This window comes from Callorhinus ursinus, unplaced genomic scaffold (assembly GCF_003265705.2).
Source record: "Callorhinus ursinus isolate GAN/ISIS: 27379988/994484 unplaced genomic scaffold, GSC_fseal_2.0 scaffold118, whole genome shotgun sequence".
Taxonomy (NCBI): Eukaryota; Metazoa; Chordata; class Mammalia; order Carnivora; family Otariidae; genus Callorhinus; species Callorhinus ursinus.
In genome coordinates, this window is record NW_027397180.1 from 237,023 (window position 1) to 255,292 (window position 18,270).

General features: G+C 59.4%; 1 protein-coding gene across 6 annotated transcripts; it reads right to left on the bottom strand.

The window, feature by feature from the left end:
• Positions 1 to 387: 387 nt before the first annotated feature.
• ANO9 (anoctamin 9) lies at positions 388 to 16,541 on the bottom strand. 6 transcript variants are annotated; one of them, XM_073889850.1, is made up of 23 exons: positions 16,470 to 16,541; positions 10,486 to 10,560; positions 10,271 to 10,396; positions 9,921 to 10,066; positions 8,704 to 8,750; positions 8,521 to 8,579; positions 8,366 to 8,439; positions 8,042 to 8,176; positions 7,845 to 7,941; positions 7,633 to 7,693; positions 7,412 to 7,494; positions 6,940 to 7,293; positions 6,816 to 6,852; positions 6,493 to 6,604; positions 3,837 to 3,894; positions 3,634 to 3,731; positions 3,322 to 3,461; positions 3,026 to 3,178; positions 2,109 to 2,256; positions 1,394 to 1,495; positions 1,223 to 1,316; positions 976 to 1,088; positions 388 to 879 (listed from the first exon to the last, which is right to left on the bottom strand). In XM_073889850.1, the coding sequence occupies exons 1-23, from the start codon at positions 16,473 to 16,475 to the stop codon at positions 852 to 854; spliced, it is 2,346 nt and encodes a 781-aa protein (XP_073745951.1). In that variant the 5' UTR covers positions 16,476 to 16,541; the 3' UTR covers positions 388 to 851. The 6 variants fall into 6 exon arrangements, with proteins under 6 accessions (XP_073745951.1, XP_073745952.1, XP_073745949.1 ...); XM_073889851.1 differs by having other exon boundaries at positions 6,940 to 7,101; positions 7,189 to 7,293; positions 8,366 to 8,579; XM_025862003.2 differs by lacking the exon at positions 388 to 879 and having other exon boundaries at positions 907 to 1,088; positions 6,940 to 7,101; positions 7,189 to 7,293.
• Positions 16,542 to 18,270: the final 1,729 nt, after the last annotated feature.

The following is an 18,270-nucleotide window of genomic DNA, read 5'->3' on the forward strand; positions in this document are numbered from 1 at the left end:
GAGTCCCGCTTCGCGCCCAAGTCTGGCGCTTAAGACTGACCTGCTCTCAGACGCCAGGAAGCCTCGGAGCTGCAACCACCCAGCCTGGGGGCAGAGGGCAAACCGGCCCAACCAGCCCAGAGAGTCTAGGACCTGGGGGACTCCTCAGAGTTTCCACTGTCCCCAGGGGCATCTTTGGCGGTTCTGCCCCTCCTCCCCAGCTCTTCCTCCAGGAAGCCTGCCTTGACTCCTGTCCCTAAACCCCAAGTGCGGGGAGGGTAGGACCTCAATAAAGCCCCCCGCCTCACAAGGAACTCGAGAGGAGGACCAGGAGGCTACCACATTCCAGACCTTTCCCCAGCTGGACTTCCCATCTGAGAACAGACACAATCCACCAGAGGCCCAGAATTGATACAAAAAGGTTTCATTTTATTATAAGTTCTGCAGGCTGAAGGGAGCCAGAGAGGTGGGGTCAGGGCCCCCTGACCAGCCAGGATGGCGGTGGGGCAGGATCTGGGTCCCACAAGTCAGAGGGAGGCTCAGGAAATTAGGCTGGTTTTCCTGTGTCGTGACTGCTGAGAGGCACCCCAACCCCAGTTCTGTGGGTGGCAGAGGTCAGAGTTCAAGTCAGGGCTGTACCAAGTCTGAGCCCTAACAGACAGAACGGGCCTCACAGACCACAGCGTGCTGCTCACAAACACCTCAAACACACACGGGCCCTCCAAGACCCCCATATATACACAGACTTCCCCGCATGCACACCGGCCTCCTGGGACCCCGATATGCCATGAGTAGGGGTGGGGTGAGGTGGTGGGAGTGCTTCTGAGTCTCAGCTCCTGGGCACCAGTGCCTCTTGACCAGCTCTGGGTCTCCTACACCTCTGTGCTCTTGGGGCTGGAGCTGGAGGCAGGAATGGCATTGTTGGGGATCAGGGCCATGGCCCTCCCTCAGGCCTGGGGCCTGGCCCTACCCCAGCCTGGCCTCTGCCTCCCATACCACATCTTCTCCCGGAGTGTCTGGTACTTCTCCTCCAGAACCTTGTTCTCTACCGACTGAGGAATGTCAGGCACGAACCAGGCAGCGATGAGCTTGATGCACAAAGCCACGTGCTGGGGGGCAGGGTACAAGGGCTGGTCGGAGAGGTCAAGACAGACCCAGCAGGGAATTGAGGGGTTGGGGGCCAGGGAGGAGGGCTAGAGAGAGCTGCCCCCGCCTTGGGGCCCCTCCCCCAGTTCTGGCCCACCTCGAAGAGGATCAGGAAGACCAGGCGGATGGCCAGGAGGACCCAGAACTGCTCAGATAAGTTGTAGTCCTGAGCGTTGCGGTAGTCCCGGTACCTGGGGTGGGGAAGTACCTGAGGTCAGGGGTCAGGAGCTCAGAGGATGCTTCATGGGGGGTGGGGGGGGCTCCAAACCTGCACTTAGTCACATTCTCTGAGCCTTCTATCTGGATGGGGTCCTGGAAGTCCTTGGTGTAGAACACAGACAGACTGTGGTTGATGTAGCCTGTGAGGCAGCTGGGGGAAGGAAGAGAAGGCCCCAGGCAGGTGAGGGCTGCAGGGTGTGGCCCCTTCAGGCTCCGGGGTGCTTTCTTGGAGCTAATCCCTGTGTGGTGGGGGCTATAGGGTGGGGCATAGCACAGAAGGCCTCGTTCACTTCTCTGCACAGGAGAGGGGCTGGGGGGGGGTTGCGCCTGAAGAGACTCAGGGTGCCTGCCTTCCCTCCAGGAATTTAGGGGAACCTTCCAGGGGGAGACCCCTGGAAACCCAGTCTGTAAGTACAGTGGTCCTTTGGAGGGCTGGAGGCGCTGGATAAGGAAACCGTTCTGCCCTCTCCTGTGGAGCAGCCCCAAGGGTCTGACTTTGGGAGGGAGTCTTTCCGGTGGGGACTGCTCAGAAAACATCTGGTTCTGGGACCTTAACTCCCCGACTTGGGTCCCAGCATTCCTGTGGTCTGCAGGTTGGCATGGGGCAGGGCCACCCCCACGCCCAGACTCATGACAACCACAGACAGTACTGGCAGCATCAAGCCCTTCCCCTGGGCTCCCCTAGGGCTGAGCTGTGTGGTTGGGCCAGTTTTCCCAGGGGTCTCTGGACAGTCTGGGGGCCCCCCCAATGCCCCCTTACTTACTCAACTGCAGGCTGGGCCCCCTGTCGGCACGGCCCATAGTGGTACTTGTACACCACGCGGGGGATGAACTCAGACGTGAAGGCGATGACCATTCCATTGGCAATGACGGCCAGCACGCCAATGGTCTCCAGCACCTGCAGCCAGGTCCCTGGGCCACAGCAGGGGGGGTGAGGCATCTGGTTCATCAAGCCCTGATCCACTGGCACCGCCCACCCCACCTCCAGCCACCATGCCCAAGGCTGGGAGCTGGGATGGTCATGGGGCATGGTCACCTCTGCCCCGTGCCATTGCTCATGGCAGCCGTCGGCAGCCTTCACTGATGCAGATGTGGACCAGGAGGGGATCGGGTCTCCCCGACCCCCATCTTCTGCCTGAACCCCTCAGCTGCTCCCAAGCTTGCTCCACTCTGGGGTCAGAACCCCTTAATCTGGGCCCAAGACTGGGGCCTCCCTCCTACTCATACTTCTCTCTCCCTCTGCCCACATCCAGCACCCCATCCACTCTGTTCTTCCCTGATACCCGGCCATCTCAGCGAGGACAATCTGGGTGACAGAGGCCATGTCATAGTACCGCTCTTAGTCCCTGCCCCCAGCTGCTGGACCCCTCCTTCCTTCAGCTCTCTGCTATCAGAGCCCAGCTCTTCTGCCTGGGCCCCCCAAGGGGGCCACAGTTCCTTCAGCTGGGTCCTGTAAGGTGCACGCCAGCCCTGCCTCTTCCTGCCCGAGCACCACCCCCTCAGGGCCAACTCCCATCCTAGGCAGAGCCTGAGGAAGGGCTGGGGGCTGTCTATGGGGTGAGAGGGCTAGTCTTGGAGAGATTATTTCAAGGGAACTGGCATGATCTGGTCCCAGCGTCCCTCACCGCCCCACCCCTGGCTGGAGTGCCCGTGCTCCTTGCCACCCAGTCGGGCCCCTGACCTATGTCCTTGGCCTTGCGGGGCACCAGCCGCCGCTGCAGCCTGACCATCTTGATGGCGTCCAGGCGGATCTCCGCAAGGTTGCTGAAGAGTGCGAGCAGGGGGGCGAGCGGGAAGGCGGCCACAAAGATGGTCGTGAAGCCATACTGGATCACTGGGAGGGGGTGCGGGGTTGTCATCTAGCGCTGGGGGGTGCGCCACACACCAGAGTTCCCACCCCCTCCACCCACCAGTCCCCCAGGACCTGCCCCGGAACTGGCTGTTTATCAGGCCCGTGCCCCCAACCACCCCACGTACTCATCTCCATGAACTCGTCGAAAAGGCTGAAGGTGTTGACTGGGTTCAGGAGGTAGTTGCGCTGCAAGTGCCTGAGCTCAGGGTCCCCGGACGCGCGGCTCAGCTTGAACCGCATCAGGCGATATTTGTGAGCCAGCCACCTAAGGGGTGATGAGAACAAGTGGGGAACAGGGAGGGGTGCTGGGGGCAGAGGGCCCTTCAGACCTGCTGGCTCTGGGAGATGTAGAGACGGGAGGGGTTCCTGTGTGTTCGAGGGCTCCCTGGGGTGAGGGGGGCACCAGGAGAGCCCTGGGGAAGGAGGGGGTTCCTCACGGGCCCAGGTATTCCATGCAGTTGCTGAGTGTTTGTTTCAGACCCATGATGATGGCCATCTGCAGGAACAGGTCCATCATGCAGCCGCTGAGATGGCACTGCGGGGGTCAAGGGTGGGAGGTCAGGTGTGCGGAGACAGGGCTATGGGATTGGGAGGGACGGAGTGGAGGGGCAGAACAGCAAGGTGTCCAGGACAGACTGACCTCCTCCAGCTTCCAGAGCCCTGCCAGGCGCACAGACTTCCCAGGGTGACCGTTGATCCTAGGAAGGACAGTTAGGCTGGAGGAGGAGGCAGGACCTTGCTTCTGACTGGGTGGGGGTGGGGCAGAAGGACAGAGAGTGGGGCTTGAGGCCAATGGTCAGGGAGACTGAGGATCACTTCTAGGCGGTTGAACCACCAAAGAGTTGGATTGTAGGGTGGGGCCAGTGGATCCTGAGACCCCGCACTGTCCCTTCCCCAGCTGAGCTCCGACCAACAGTGACAAGTGTCCTTCTGCCTCCAGGCAGGAGTCTGACAGAGCAAGAGGTCCTCACAGGAGAGACACGGCCTAGAGCAAAGCCAGCCACTGGCACACGCCTTTCTCAAATTATGGACAGGTGACATCTAGGGAAAGCCTCTAACACCAAAATCAGAGACCAATTAAAAAGCATAAAAGAAACTTGAAAGGAAAAAAGCAATACCAGAATAGAAGAAAAAAAAGAGACAAGATCCTCAGACAAGAAAAGCCACCGGTATCCCGGTGCCACGAAGACGAGGCTGTGAAGGAATTATGCAAAGGAGTGCCTTGAATTGAAGGACATGAGCAGAAGTAAAGCATTCAACTGAAGGGTTGGAAAACAGAGTGGAGAAAAACTCCCAGAATCTGGAACAAAAAATGGGAGCGGGGGGGGAAAGCAAAGAAAACCAGAAGGTCCAGTTTCCAAACAAAAAGATTTCCGGAGAGGGGAGCAGAGGGAACCGAAGACATAAGACGCATGAAAATCACTCAGAACTGAAGGACCCAAGGCTCCAGGCCCAGCAAGTGCCTGAGACTTTCTTTCCATGTGACTGATACCGATTCTACATGCCAGGCCTGCTGCAGGTGCTGACTCAGCAGCGTCAAGCCCCCATGCGGCCCTCAGGGAGCTGTCACCCCTGCAGTAGAGACGAGGCAAACAAGTGCATTGTACCAGAGGGGAAGTGGGGGATCTGGGGGACCCGGGTTCTGCGCTGAGCAAGGAGAAGGCGGAGCTGCCACGTGGAAGAGGGAGGCCGTGGACGAGCTTGCGGGCACGGTAAGGTTGGGGTGCCCGTAGGGCATCTGAGGGGAGATGAGAGGCAGCTGGACCTGGGAGCCTGGACTCCAGGGAGAGGCCTGGGCTGGAGACAGGAGTGTGGGCCCCACTGGTGTGTCTGGAAGGTGTTTGAGACAGCACCTGAAGTCATGGGAACAGCAGGGCATTGTGACATTGAGAGGTCGGGAGAAGAGGAGAAGCCAGCATCCGGGGAGAGGCAAGCAGGACCAGGGAGAGGAGAAGCAGAAGCAGGGAGGACCAGCCATTGGGCGTGGTGGGGAGAACATTCCTTGAAAGGAATGGGACAGGGTACTTGTGTGGAGGTGGAGATAATCTAGGACCAAGACAGGTGTTGGTGAGGCAGAGGAGGGAGAGGTGAATTGTTCAAGCAAGTCCAGTGAAGAAGGCCCACCAAGACACCCCCTGAGAGATTTCAGAGGACAGGCTTGGTGAGATTAGAGTCGGAAGAAGTCTACCTCCAGCAAGCACTCCACCAGGCCCTCATAAGGGCATCTGATTTCCTCTGTACCCTTCCTCAGGAAGCCCCTGGAAAACCTGGGATCTCCTACACAGCAGAGAGTGAAGGGCTCCCAGGACAAACAGGTGCGCACAGCCCCGAGCAGAGGGCTGGACACCTAGAGGGTGACTGCAAGGACAGCCGGGGTCTAGGGACTGCTTCATGTCTTTGAACATACTTGGAGGACTTGGGGTTTTTTTAAAGTTCCACTGGAGTTTGGAATTAATTGGCAGTATGTATGTGTCTTACGCAATTTAAGCAAATATACAGAACAAATGGAGCAATTATTTTCTTCAGAACAAAATTCAGTATATTGATTGAACCAAAAAAAAGTTGATTTCACTAATAAGAAAGAAGAGGGGAAGTCCATGTGTGTTATATGAAATTTCAACTTTACAAAGCTCAACGTTGGAAATTACCCAAACGTCCACCAACTGAACTGATAAAATAAATTCCAGCACATCCTGCAAACTAAGGCTCATGATGTGGTTTTAAAAATGAGGCCTCGCCATCCATGCATATGTGGGAGATGCCCACAGTACATTTCAGTATAATGAGAAGCTAAAATGATTTACAGGACAAAACCATGTGTGTCAACTGGTGTATATGTGTGTGCACTTGAATGTGTGAAAAATTCTGGGAAGAAACCATAACCACGCAATGGTTATGGGGTCACCTCTGGGCACGGGGAGAAGAGAGCTGGGGGTTCACCGTGGTCTTCTGCCACACATTTTTATATTGGGTGTCCAACTGTTCTGAGCATGAATTTTTTTTAAAGTATTTATTTGAGAGTGAGAGACAGAGATAGCGACAAAGATAGTGAGAGAGAGCATGAGCGGGGAAGGGAGGGAGGAGCAGGCTCCCCACCGAGCAGGGAGCCATATGCGGGACTCGATCCCAGGACCCTATCCCAGGACCCTGGGATCATGACCTGAGCCGAAGGCAGACGCTTAACGGACTGAGCCTCCCAGGCGCCCCTGAGCAAAAACAAAGACAAGCAGGTATCTCCACTTTAAAGGGGGGGGGACTAAATGGTGGACGAGGCGGTGGGAGTGGGCCACTCTTACCTGCCCAGGATGAAGGCAATGTAGACGAGCGACGAGAAGTGAGCAAAGAACTGCAGAGTGAAGAACTTGATGGTGAACTTGCTCTCGCGCTCTGAGAAGGTCCTGGGCTTCTCTAGAATGAGATGTGGGGCTGTCCCTCACCCATCCCTGACCGGTCCCTATCCTGACGACTCAGGGACACCCGCAACCCTCACCTGTCCACCAGGTGGGAGAGGCAGTTGAGACAGCAGAAGGGGCTCCCTCCCCTGTCTGGGGATCCAAGACCCCAGCCCTGAGTCCTCCTGTCCCTTTTCTGCACCCCCTCCCCACAGGCCCCCTCTCACCAAAATCACAAAGCTTCAGGGCCACATACTTGTTGATCTGCAGGGGGGAACCCAGAGGGCTTACTTTGGGCCTCAGGGGAGACCCTCCCCCTGCCCCGTCCTCCCTCTAGCCCCATCCAGCCACCTTGGTCATGATGAGGATGGCCACGTAGTGGACCAGGGCCCCGGTCACCACCACGGCTGTGGTCACCTGCTCTTCTTGGAAGAGCAAGGTGGAATTGAAGAGGGCGGCGGCCAGCACACGGTAGACCACCAGGAGGTGGGCCATGCCGATCATAAGGCAGATCTGTGGAGGGGCGGCCAGGACGGGGCTCCTCAGGACAGCCGGCCCCCGCCCAGGTCCCCAGCCCCACACCGGGTTCTGTAGGGGTACCATGAGCAGAGACAGCATGAGGATGACGGTGCTTCTCAGGTACGAGTGCTGCTGTGGCCGGAGCTCGTAAGCAGGGCAGTTAATGAGCTCAAGCGCCATTTCCTCCTGTGGAGGGCACCAGACACGCCTCAGCCACGGGGACACCCCCCTGGGACGGCGCAGACGCAGGTGTGGCGCTCCGCACAAGGTGCCGAGACAGCCCCTGGATCACCCGCCGCCTCACCTGGTCCTCGTCCCACCCGTACAGGTCCCAGTGCAGAACCACACGGGCCCGCTGCCGCTTCCAGATCTCCAGGAACACCGTGGCTGCAGACGCGAGCAAAGGGGCGACCCGCCCTCTGTTCCTGGGGTGGGGCTGGGGCTGGGGCCGGCGGCCATGGGCGCAGGGGCAGGAGTGGCCCCCCAAGTGCTCGGGCTGCCCCCCAAGTGCCCGCGGCGACTCACCCCACAGAGCCATGAATATAGCAAAGAGCACGGTGCCCTCGTTGTCGAAGAGGTGCGTGAGCTGGGGAGAGGGGCGCACGCGGCTGGGGGCGGCCCTGCGCTGCCCACCACGCCCCCAGCGGGGAAGCGTGAGCCCAGCTCCGCAGGGGCAGCCCCTCAGCTTCCCCTCCTCCGGGAAGACAGGCTGGAGCGGAGCCCCCGGGGCGGCAAACCTTGGCAAAGGTGCAGGTGTCCGAGAGCTGCTGGTACCTACGGCTGTGGTCGCCGCGAGGGCACAGGAGGATGTCGTGGGCCTCACAGATCTCCTTGCTGTGGGGGCAAGGACCGGGCAGGCGGCGGCTCTCCCCAGGGGGCCCCATCCCGGCCCGCCCCGCCCCCTCCCGCTCCGGCCCCGCCCCTCCATCCCGACCTGATCTGGCTGGCATTGAACAGGGAGAAGCCGCTCAGGAAGATGATGAGGCCCACCAGTGCAGCGGGCACCAGCATGTAGGTGTACCAGCCGAGCCAGGCGAAGTACAGGGCCACCTTCTCGCCAAAGTAGTCCCTGCCGGCAGAGCTGCCCATGAGGGCCACCCCCGGCCAGGTGCCCTGCGGGCCGGTGCCTGAGTGGGGCGGGCCACGTGTGGGGGCGTAGAGCATCCGTGTGTCTGGCCGAGGAGCACAGACACATCTGTTTGCTGGGGGCACGGGTGTGTCTGGGGGGGCACAGGTGATTTGTCTGGGGCAGTTTCACCTGATATCATCAATCGGCTGGGGGTGGAACATGTTTCTCCACCGGGCCCATCTCTTCTTTAGGTCTTCCTCCCCCTGAGCACAAATGACAGACGGTGAGAGCTTCCTGCCTCTGGCCCCACCCTCAAGCCCTCTCCCAGCTGGCCCACCCCTCACCTTGTGCAGGGCGAATCTGGCCTCAAAGACCCCACTCTTCACCAGATCCTCTAATGTGCCTGGTGGTCACAGGGAGTCGGGTCAGAGGGGAGTAGGGGTGAGGGGGAGCCCTGCCCTGCTCTCCCCGTGTCACACCCCTTCTGGTGGGCCGCGGCATAGGCCCCCTGCCCATACTGTCCTTACCACCAGCTGCCGCCTTGCTGTTTAGTACAAAGTTGACAATTCGGATTCTGGAACACAAGAACTGGTTCAGGATGACTCCTACTAACCTGGGTGGACCCCACCCTCTGTCTGGCCAGGTCCCAGGCCCCTCTGTGTCCTGGTGAAGCCCCCAGCCTGCCTGCCTTACTGCCTGACCGGAGTCCAGAATCTAGGACTCATCCGGGAGCCCATCCCCCACCCCTTTGAGTCCTCCTGTGGCCTAGCTGCCCCATGGCTCCAGGATGGGGCACCCTTGGTGGTAGGCCCTCCCCTCCCAATGCTCAGTTCCACACCATCCCCTCCCAGGTACTGGCCTAGACACCCCCCCCAACACCTCCTATCACACCTCCCACCTGAAGCCCCCACACATCCAGAGCACACCCTATGCCTTTATATGCACAAATCCTTATAGCCGGTGAGCCATTTTCCCTATGGAGAGATGGAGGCTCAGAGAGGTTGAGTAACCTGCCCAAGGCCACAGAGCCGGGAAGTGGCACAGCCAGACATCTGACTGCAGAGCCACACTCCTCCAGAACATCTTCCTGTAAGACATGGTCCCTCTGATGTCCCAGGGCCTTCTCCCAGCCTGCTCCTCCCAGACCCTGTCAAGGTGCCTCTACTCAACCACCTTCCCCTGGCACCTCCTGGAGACCAGCCAGTTCTCCTGCATTCAGAGGAGGCCCCCTCTGTTGCTCATATCCAAATTCCAGGAGCATTCTTTACCAGTCTCCAACTGACCAGGCCCCAGCTGAGCTCAGAGGGGCCTGGGCCGAGGCGAGACAGGTGATAGAGGAGGGATGTGGGGAGGGTGGGTGGAGTGGTCAGTGGGGAAAAGGGGGTGCTTGGAGAGAAGAGGCTTGGGTGCCTGGGAGCCTGGGGGCAGATGTCCACAGAGGGGCATTTGGTCTGGAGAGGGGTGGTCAGGACCTACATCCCGGGTCTTGGGGAGATGACCTCAAAGCTAGGAGGGACCACTGGGAGGTCCTCCTGGCCTGTCCAAATCCTGCCCACCCTTCAGGAAACATAGTCACACGTAACCTTCAGAACACTCCAAGAAGCGAGAACTATCTTTATCCCGTATCACACAGACATGGACACTCGGGCTCAGATCTCTGCCCCTGGGACCTCTGACCTAACACCATGCCTGCAAGCCTGACTGGACCAGAAGCATGGTGGGCAGGTCTTGGCCAGCCTCTCACCTGGTGGTGGCTGGGACGGAGGATGGCCTGGCAGGCTGCACTCTGGTGGCAGGACCCTCAGGCTCCATGAGGAGTGTGCAGTACAGGTCAAAGATCCTGCTGTCCGCTCGGATCCCAAAGAACACCTTCTTGTGGTCCTCTATCATCTGGGGGTGGGAGGGTGCTTGGGGACCTCCACTCCACTTTGGAAGTTCCCCCCTTTGTCCACAGCCACTGGCCTGTCCCTTTGACTTCAGGCACAAGGCCACAGCCATGTCTACAGACCCCTCCCCAGGACACACCTGGACGCCGTGACCCCAGTGGCGCGGTCCCCCATGCTCCACACCAAGCCAGGCCCTCAGCCAGCCCACCTTGTAATGGAAGCCCTTTCTCTTGAGCTCTTCCAGGAACTGCTGCTGCTGGTGGGCCTGCCTGGTATTTCTCTGGGTGCGGTGGTCAGCCACAAGGACGTAATCCCACTGCTCAGAGGCCTCGGTCTGGAGGAAGGAGGTATGGGACTGGGGCTGGCACAGGGCACAGGCCAAGGGTGGAACCTAGTCTGGGAGGGGCCCGGGTGGAGACTCACCTCACCAGTGTTGATCTCCATCAGTGGGAAGCTGTCCCCTTCAGGCCCCGCCAGGATCTGGCCGCCCTCCTCACCCTGGGGGCAGAGGGTAGACGGAAGGATGGGCTCATTCCTGCAGCAGAACACCTCCCAGGCCGGGTACTCCAGCACCGAGGAGGCGAACACAAAACTGGGGGGCAGGACCACAACTGAACAAGTAGGTAGCCCCAGGTGGGGCTCAGTGCTAGGACCACGATGAGCAGGGCGATGGGTGGGGAGGCACTAGGTGACTCCAGCAAAGGTCTGTTCAGAAATATCAGCAAAGAGCTCTGAGATCCTTCAGAAAAGACAAGCAGCAAATAGAAGAGCAGGAACTGCAGGTCCGGTGGCCAGAGGCATCACCTTCTGCCCTTTTGGTCACAGGCATTTTAATGGCCGGACAGCATCGAAGTCAACAGACTCCCTGTCATGCATGAGTTGGGGAAACAAAACTGAACATTCTAGGCCATCCAGCCCGGCCCATCCCGCCCCGAACACAAGCAAGAGGGTGCTCACAGTAGCTTATTTCATATAAAATTTGTGCAAATAATCCAAATTCCCAGCAGCATGTGGATGGACAAGGACACCGTGCCGCCCCGCACAGTGGAAGACCACGCAGCAGGAAGGAGGGTGGGCTGCCGCCACACATGGGCCACTGGTGACCAACGTCACATGGTTCTGAGTTTAGTAACAATAAGTCCAGTGAGAATCCTGCAGGAGTAAGTGCTACAGGCACATCTGGGACAGACAGACGGATGCTAAACTCAGGGGGCAGAACCTTAAGGAGGAACCGGCTGTGTACACAGCTTCCAAGCCTCTCCCAACTGTCGGTATCGTGGCAGCATGAATGGATGTCACGAGTTCTCTCTTCCTCCCGCCAGACCCTCCCTTGTGGCCTTAATGACTAATGAAGAAAGTGTGGGAAGGGGAAAGAGAGAACCCCAGCAGATGCCCCCCCAGGTGATGAAGGTCTAGGGCCCCGTGATATAATTTAGCTGTTAGGGCCCCCCCACCACTGTGCCAACAGGATGTGATGGGTAGTCTGTAGCCCCCTCCCTAAAACACAGTCCTGTCTCAGCCTGAGAAAACATCAGACTCAAGAGTCAGATGGCCAAGGACAAGGAGGGACAGAGGGACCGTCACGGACGGGAGGGGGCCAAGGAGACCCGAAGTTAAATGCCTCAAGCGGGACCCTGCACAGACCCGGGCACAGGGAGGGGAAGAGCTGGTGACGTCCGAGTCCAGGCGGCCGTGTGGGGCTCTTCGTTTGACCAGAGCCCCAGGCGATGGGACTGTGGCATCAGGGGAAGCGGGGCAGAGGGCGTAGGGCTAAAACTGCACAAGTGGGGACGGCGTGGGGGGGGGAGCTCAGGCTTCACCCACTCTTGGCGGGCAGGCAGCCAGCAGGGTGTGAGGCTGACCGGGAGTGCCCAGGGCCTCGTCATGGGGGGAGCTGAGGGGTGGGGGACAGGGCAGACAGTCAGGTCCCAGTCGGGGAGCTCCAGGCTGAAGTGGAGGGGACACCGGCTTTGGAGCCCAGAGCCTGGGGTGCCAACACTGTGTGCCCTCAGGCAAGACCGCCCACCTCTTTCCGCCTGGCTACAGGAAGCACCCTGCAGCCCCAGAGCCGCGCTGGGCATGCTGTGTGCACCAAGGAGAGCGTCCCCAGCTCACTTCCCAGTGGGCAGCTCTCTCAGGAGGCACAGGGATCCCGCAACGTCCCAGGGATCAGGGTGCGGGTGACGCACTGGGGGGCGGGTCCATCAGAGCACCCCACCTCACGCCTACTGGGCTGGCAAGTTCAGGCACTGCCCACCCCACTGTGGGCACTGGGCTCTTGCCATGGCCTCCTGCCAGCCCACCACCCCCTACCGCCCCAGGGTGACCCCAGCCCTTCCCCTGGCTTAGGAGCTCAGTGCAGCCCATGGCTGTGTGCGCAGTGTCACACCCTCCTCTCCAACCTGCCCACCACCAGGACTGCGCCCCTGCTGGCACCCCCACCCACTACCCCTTCCCTCTACAACCACATTCCGCCAAGCTCAAGGCCTGCCTCCCTCACAAAGCTGCACTGGACTGCTCCAGCCAGTCTGCCCTGGAGGGCAGCCAGGTAAAATGCAGGTGGCCCCATCACATTTGAATTTGAGATAAACAGCAGATACCTTTTAGTACAAGCATGTCCCAATTATTGCATGGGACGCACTTATACTAAAAAAGAAATGTTTAATGTAAAATACAATTTAACTGGGTATCTGCTTTTTATTTGCTTCAAAACCTGCAACCCTAGTCCAACTCCCCAACCACACCCATGGGCACAAGAACTAATGGCCCCAGGATGGGACCTGGGTCTGCCCCACTCTCCTCTGTCCCAATCACAGAAGCCAGAAAACAGCATCACATGCAACCGCAGAATGGCAGGCTCTAAGGCGTCAGGTGCCAGGGTCTCATGAAGACTGGGCTAATACAGACAGCGCCTCTGGTCCCAAAGGCCCTGGCACTCAGGTGTGGCTTATCGTATCTAAAACTTCTGCCCCATCTCGGGCCAGAAGAGAAACCTGCGGTTCACAGATTTGCAGGACAGGGAGAGCCCTGGGGCTGAGGTGCCTCTGTCTCGGGGAAGAGTGAAGTCTCAACTGCATGGGAACAGGGGCATTCAGGTCACCAGCATCTGGTTCTGTGACTTGCCCACCATAGGGCTCAGTAAGTGTTGTGCTGGAGGAATTGGTGAGTGCAACGGATCCCTGCGTTGGCAGGAAAGACCTTATGTGTTTGACTTCAGACCCTGGAGGAGACTCTTCCTGTCTACCCCTCCCCCAGCCCCGAACTGAGCTCCTCAGGCAGAGACTGCAAGGAGAGACCCCAACATGAGCCTGAGGCTGAAGAACACGCAGGACCACCAGGGGTGAGAGATGGGACTCCAGGGTGTGAAGGAATGGCATAGGGAAGCCAGACTGGACAGAACACTGGGATCCAGGCAGGAGGAGGGAGCCTGGGAAGAAGGGACTCTCCCAGGGGGACCCTCAAAGGTCCAGCAGTAGGGGGAGGCAGGCCCTTACTGGGTCACAGAAATGAGGCTGCTGGACCTGGGGAGCTCCTGATTCAGACGACCCCTTTCCCCACCAGAGACACTGCACAGCTTTGGGACAGTTACCCAGAGCCTCTTGGGAAGGGCCGACTTGAGCTCCTCTAGGGGCTGGCATGTGATCCAGATGGTGGAGAGTGATGTCACCTAAGGTATCTGATGGGCACTGACCATGGATCCTGGCCACTAGACCAGAGGGACCCCCAGGGCAAAGTTACATGTACACCTGGTCAGCACCTGGTCAGCCCTTGGCAATGGGCAGGCAGCCACAGGGGCAGTCGGGTCAGAGTCCCCCCCGTCTCCAGCTCTAGTCCAGCCACCCCCCTCCCCACAGCCAGACCGGGACCAGGTTCTGAGAATCTGCTTCCCATGTACTCTGGGCTCACCATCCCCAAGGTCACCTGCTGCATGCAAGTCCCTCTGTGGGCCATGGCCACAGCCACAGCCTCCAGGATCAGGCTGTCCACCAGTCCATCTGTCCTCCAGGGTGAGAGGCCTTCACAGATGGGAACTAGGCTCACATGAAGTCGTCCCCGCCTCCAGCCAAGCAGACTGCTCGGTGTTGTCCGAAGCAGGGTGTCTGGGGCCCCTATGTCTCCATCCCTCAGGCTCTACCTCCAGGACCTCCAGTGTCCGTCAGGCTCCCAGGCCCCCAGGGCAGGGACAGGGACTGTCCCAACACACTTAGCCTTGCAGACCCCAGCTCTCCCTGTCCTGTGCAGATCCCAGGCAAGCTCCTGCACAGATGAGGGGTGCAGGCTGGGAGGTCACTATTGTTCTCCCTTTAGTCCTTCCAGAGTCCACCCCCTGCAGGCCAAGCACCTAGTGGGCCAGAGCCCAGGCTTAACACGGGCCAGAGTCCCAGGGGGCTCATCCACTAGTTCCAAATGAGGGGACTTCTGGAGACACTGCAGATCCCAGGAGACACTCCCTCCCCTACAGCACAGAACGTGGAGGGTCAGAGCTGGGGGAGTCCTGCCCCTGTCCATCCCTTCCCTGTTGGGCCTCCAGGTCCCCAGTGGGGCTGAGGACACTGCTGTGCAGACGTGACTGTCACCCAGCTCCTGATCAGGTGGGCTACGTGGACACACACATGGCAAAAGGAACGTTTTCAGGCCTCCCCTCACTATCCGTGGCACACCTCACCCTGAGGTCACATCACACCCTCTGACTGGGTCCCATGAGCACCCTGTAGTTTCATCATCCAGCAGGGGGACCCTCCTGCCCCCACCAAAGTGTACAAACACAGAGAAGCCCACCCTTGCTCACTCAGCCCAGACGCCCTGAAGAGTCCACTGTCCCTGAGCAAATCTCCCCTGCACCTGGCTCTGCTTCTTGGACTTCTGAAGCCGGTCATCTGCCCCTCCCTCCTGCCTGCCCTTCCTTGCCTCCATCCCCCCTCCATCCCTCCACCTCTTCACCTATCCATCTGTCTTCTGTCAGTTCATCGTTTCATGTGTCCATCCGTCCATCCATCCCCAGACCCTCACTGATGATGCGGCCTGCTCTGTGTGCAGCCCTCATAGGCAGCATGTGGTGTAACTATACACAGGGGCCTGGAGAGGCAGGTGGCTGCTTGGCAGGGGAGGTAGCCTGGAGCTTGAGGTTGGCAGGAGGCCATCAAGTGGGGGTAGCATTCCTGGGAGAGGAAAATATGTATGGACAGGCCCTGAGAGGCAGCATGCAATCAGTGTCCAGGGACTTGGTACTCAGGACCTCCCAGAGACTCAGGACCCAGCACCTCCAAGGACTTGGTAGTTAGTACTCCCAGGGACTCAGAACTCAGCATTTGAGCTTGGTAGAGGCATAAAGAGCTAGAAGGGAGCTGCCAGGAGGTGAGGCTGGGGGTTGGCAGAAGCCGAATCATGGAGGCTGCTCAGGCAGCTGGGGGCCATGGGGAGCCATGGAAGGGACTGAAGCGGGGAAGAGCATGCTCAGATCCAGCTAGGGGCTGGGGCCACCAGGCACCCCTGAATATGTCCCTTTCAAAGCATTGATCTCCTTGCCTCAGCCAAACCAGGTGCTACCCCCCCGCCGGCAGCCCCAAGTTTCCCCTTTACCCCAGCTTGGGACGGGCATGGAAGGAAGGGGCTGACAGGGCTAAGGCTAAGGTGTGCCCATACGCTCACCTGAGCAGCCAGGTGCCAGAGCTGGCTCTGGAAGGGCTGAGGAGGCCCTGGGCAAAGGTGGAGTGAGAGGCCACCTGCTTGGCCCACACCTGGGAGGGACTCCAGGAGGCTGAGTGGGAGGCTGGTTTCGCTCTCCACCTCAGCACGGGTCTCCTCCCTGGGCCACCCAGGCACTGGCCCCAGCCTGGATGACCTCTTTCCTGACAGAGGGGAGAAAGGAAGTCTTCCCAGGATGTTTTCCTGCCCACCCCACTGGGACTCCATAGCCTCCTGCCCTGCCCCCCAGAATCAGAATCCAACAGCCCCCAGCCAGCCCCCAACCTCTGCCTGGGGTAGGACTCCCAGGGAGCAGAGGGCTCAGCCGGCCACCCTCGGCCTCCCCCGGCCTCCCCAACCTCAGGTCAGCCCATCCTGGAGGCCAGAGCCCCCTTTCCCTTTGCAGGGCAGAGCTACAAGTTCTGGGGATGGACATGCTCTCCTCATCTAGGTCTCACACAGGCTCTAAGGGCCTGGCCTGGGGTCCCCAGTAACCCTGGCTGGGCAGGAGGAAAACTGCCCTCTGTCTTGCTCCAACCCCCAGCCAGCCCAGGGACTCTGTCTGGGCTCTGGCCACCCTCACCTCAGCCTTGAGGGCTGCAGGGAAACCCCACAGGTACTTTCCAGGTGAAGCTGGCAGGGCTTCACAGGCGTGGAGCCTCCTGGGGGGGGGAATGTCCTGGCCACAGGTGTGGACCCCCCCCCCCCCACAGCCGACTCACCTGCATCCTGGCCCCAGAGTCTGGCTGGGGGCTGGCGAGACTGGAGTGTGGCAGCGAGGCCCACGGGGCGAGTGCTACCTGACTTCCGCTTGGGACTCACCACTCCCTCCTTCCTCTCTCTCGCCTCCCTCCGCCTGCTCTTCCTCCACCTCCTGCTCCCCTGCACCCTTCTGCAGCCACGCCCCAGGCTGGAAGGAACACCCCTCCTCTGTTCCCAGTGCTCTCTGACAATTTCCTGGGGTGACGGTGCAGGGGGGACCCCTGCCCACACCTGGGGGCATTGCCCTCACCTGCAGGAGGGGTTCCCCTGTAAGATGGAGGTAGATTGGCATCTCCCTCCTAGGGGGAAGCAGCATGGGTGGGGCACATGAGCACCCCCAACATCCCTAGCTCCCTGCTCACCTTCGCTCTTCCAGACCCCAGGACACGCTTTCCCCAGGGCCCCTCCAGAGCACCCAGCCCTTGACTCCCACTCCCGGAGTCCAGTGTTGGTTCTCTTAGAGGAGAAACTGGGGCAGGGAGGGTTGGGGATGAGAGAGACCCCAAGAAGAAACTCCCACCCTGAGCCCCTGTTTTGTGGACCCCATCTGGGGGAGGAGAGAGCTGGCCCTGGGCTGCATGGATCCTGTGCTCTAGGCAGCAGCTGGGGAAGGCTCTGGGCCACCAGAATGCAGAATGCCCCCAATAGTGATTTGGGGCACCCAGGCTCTGGAAGCTGCTCTGAAGCTGAGGACACAGGACAGAAGCTCAGCAGGACAAGGCACATGGAAACATGGAGCAGTATGAGGGGGCCCCGAGTGTCAGGGTACAGCGTCATGCAGCCCCTGCAAGCCTGTGGTTCAGACCCAGCATTGACATATATTTGCTCTGGGATAATATGGCCCGACCCCACCCACATTTCCACCTGGGGGACCCCATGGCAGGCTGTGACGACAGCAGGGACCAGGACTGCACTATGAGGTGGCAGACAAGAGAGGGATCGGCAAAGAACCTGTGTGACCCTGATGGAGCAAATCTGGACAAATACATTAAGACTGGTGTCACGGAAAACCCCAATGATAGTGGCCTCAACAAGTCTCTCTCTCTCTCTCTCTCTATATATATATAGCAACATATACGTTGCTTTTTCCCATAAATTAAGTCTGGGGCGGGCCAGTCCAGGACTAGTATTAACTTGCCTTGTTGCTCCATCACCTTAAACACTTGGTCCCACCACATGGTTCAAAACGGCTGTCCAACATTCCAGCATTCCAGGCAACCCAGCCACATCCAAGCCGGCAGGGAGAGGAAGGAGGAGGTGCGCTCCACCAGCCACATGGTCACATGGCCACAACTTCTTGCATGGAAGCCTGGGGAGTATGATCACTTTTCCTAAGGAAGAAGGTGGAAGGGCACTAGGGTCACCCAGCCGTCTGCACAGGCCAAAGGGCCTCAGATGCCCTATTCGCATTCAGGAAACAGTCAGCAAGGACTTTTGAGCATGAGCAATGCGAACTCAAGGTCTAGGTTGCCAGCCAGCTCCTGGCCTCTCTGTCTCCTCCTGGTCCCCAACCGCACCTGCTCAGGATGTCTGCATCTACATGTGCATTGTGTTAAAACCGCCCACTAGTGGGTTTCCCCTGACACAGGCACCACTGCAAGTCTCGACAAAGCTGTGGGGTCTCCATGTCTCTACTTGGCATCCCGTTTGTATTGCCACAGAGACACTGCTTCTCATTCCCACCTTCCAAGGGCCTGAAGGAAGTCAAGTTACATCCAGATCCTTGCTGCTCCAGAGCCAGCACCGGTGGCCTCTTGGGGC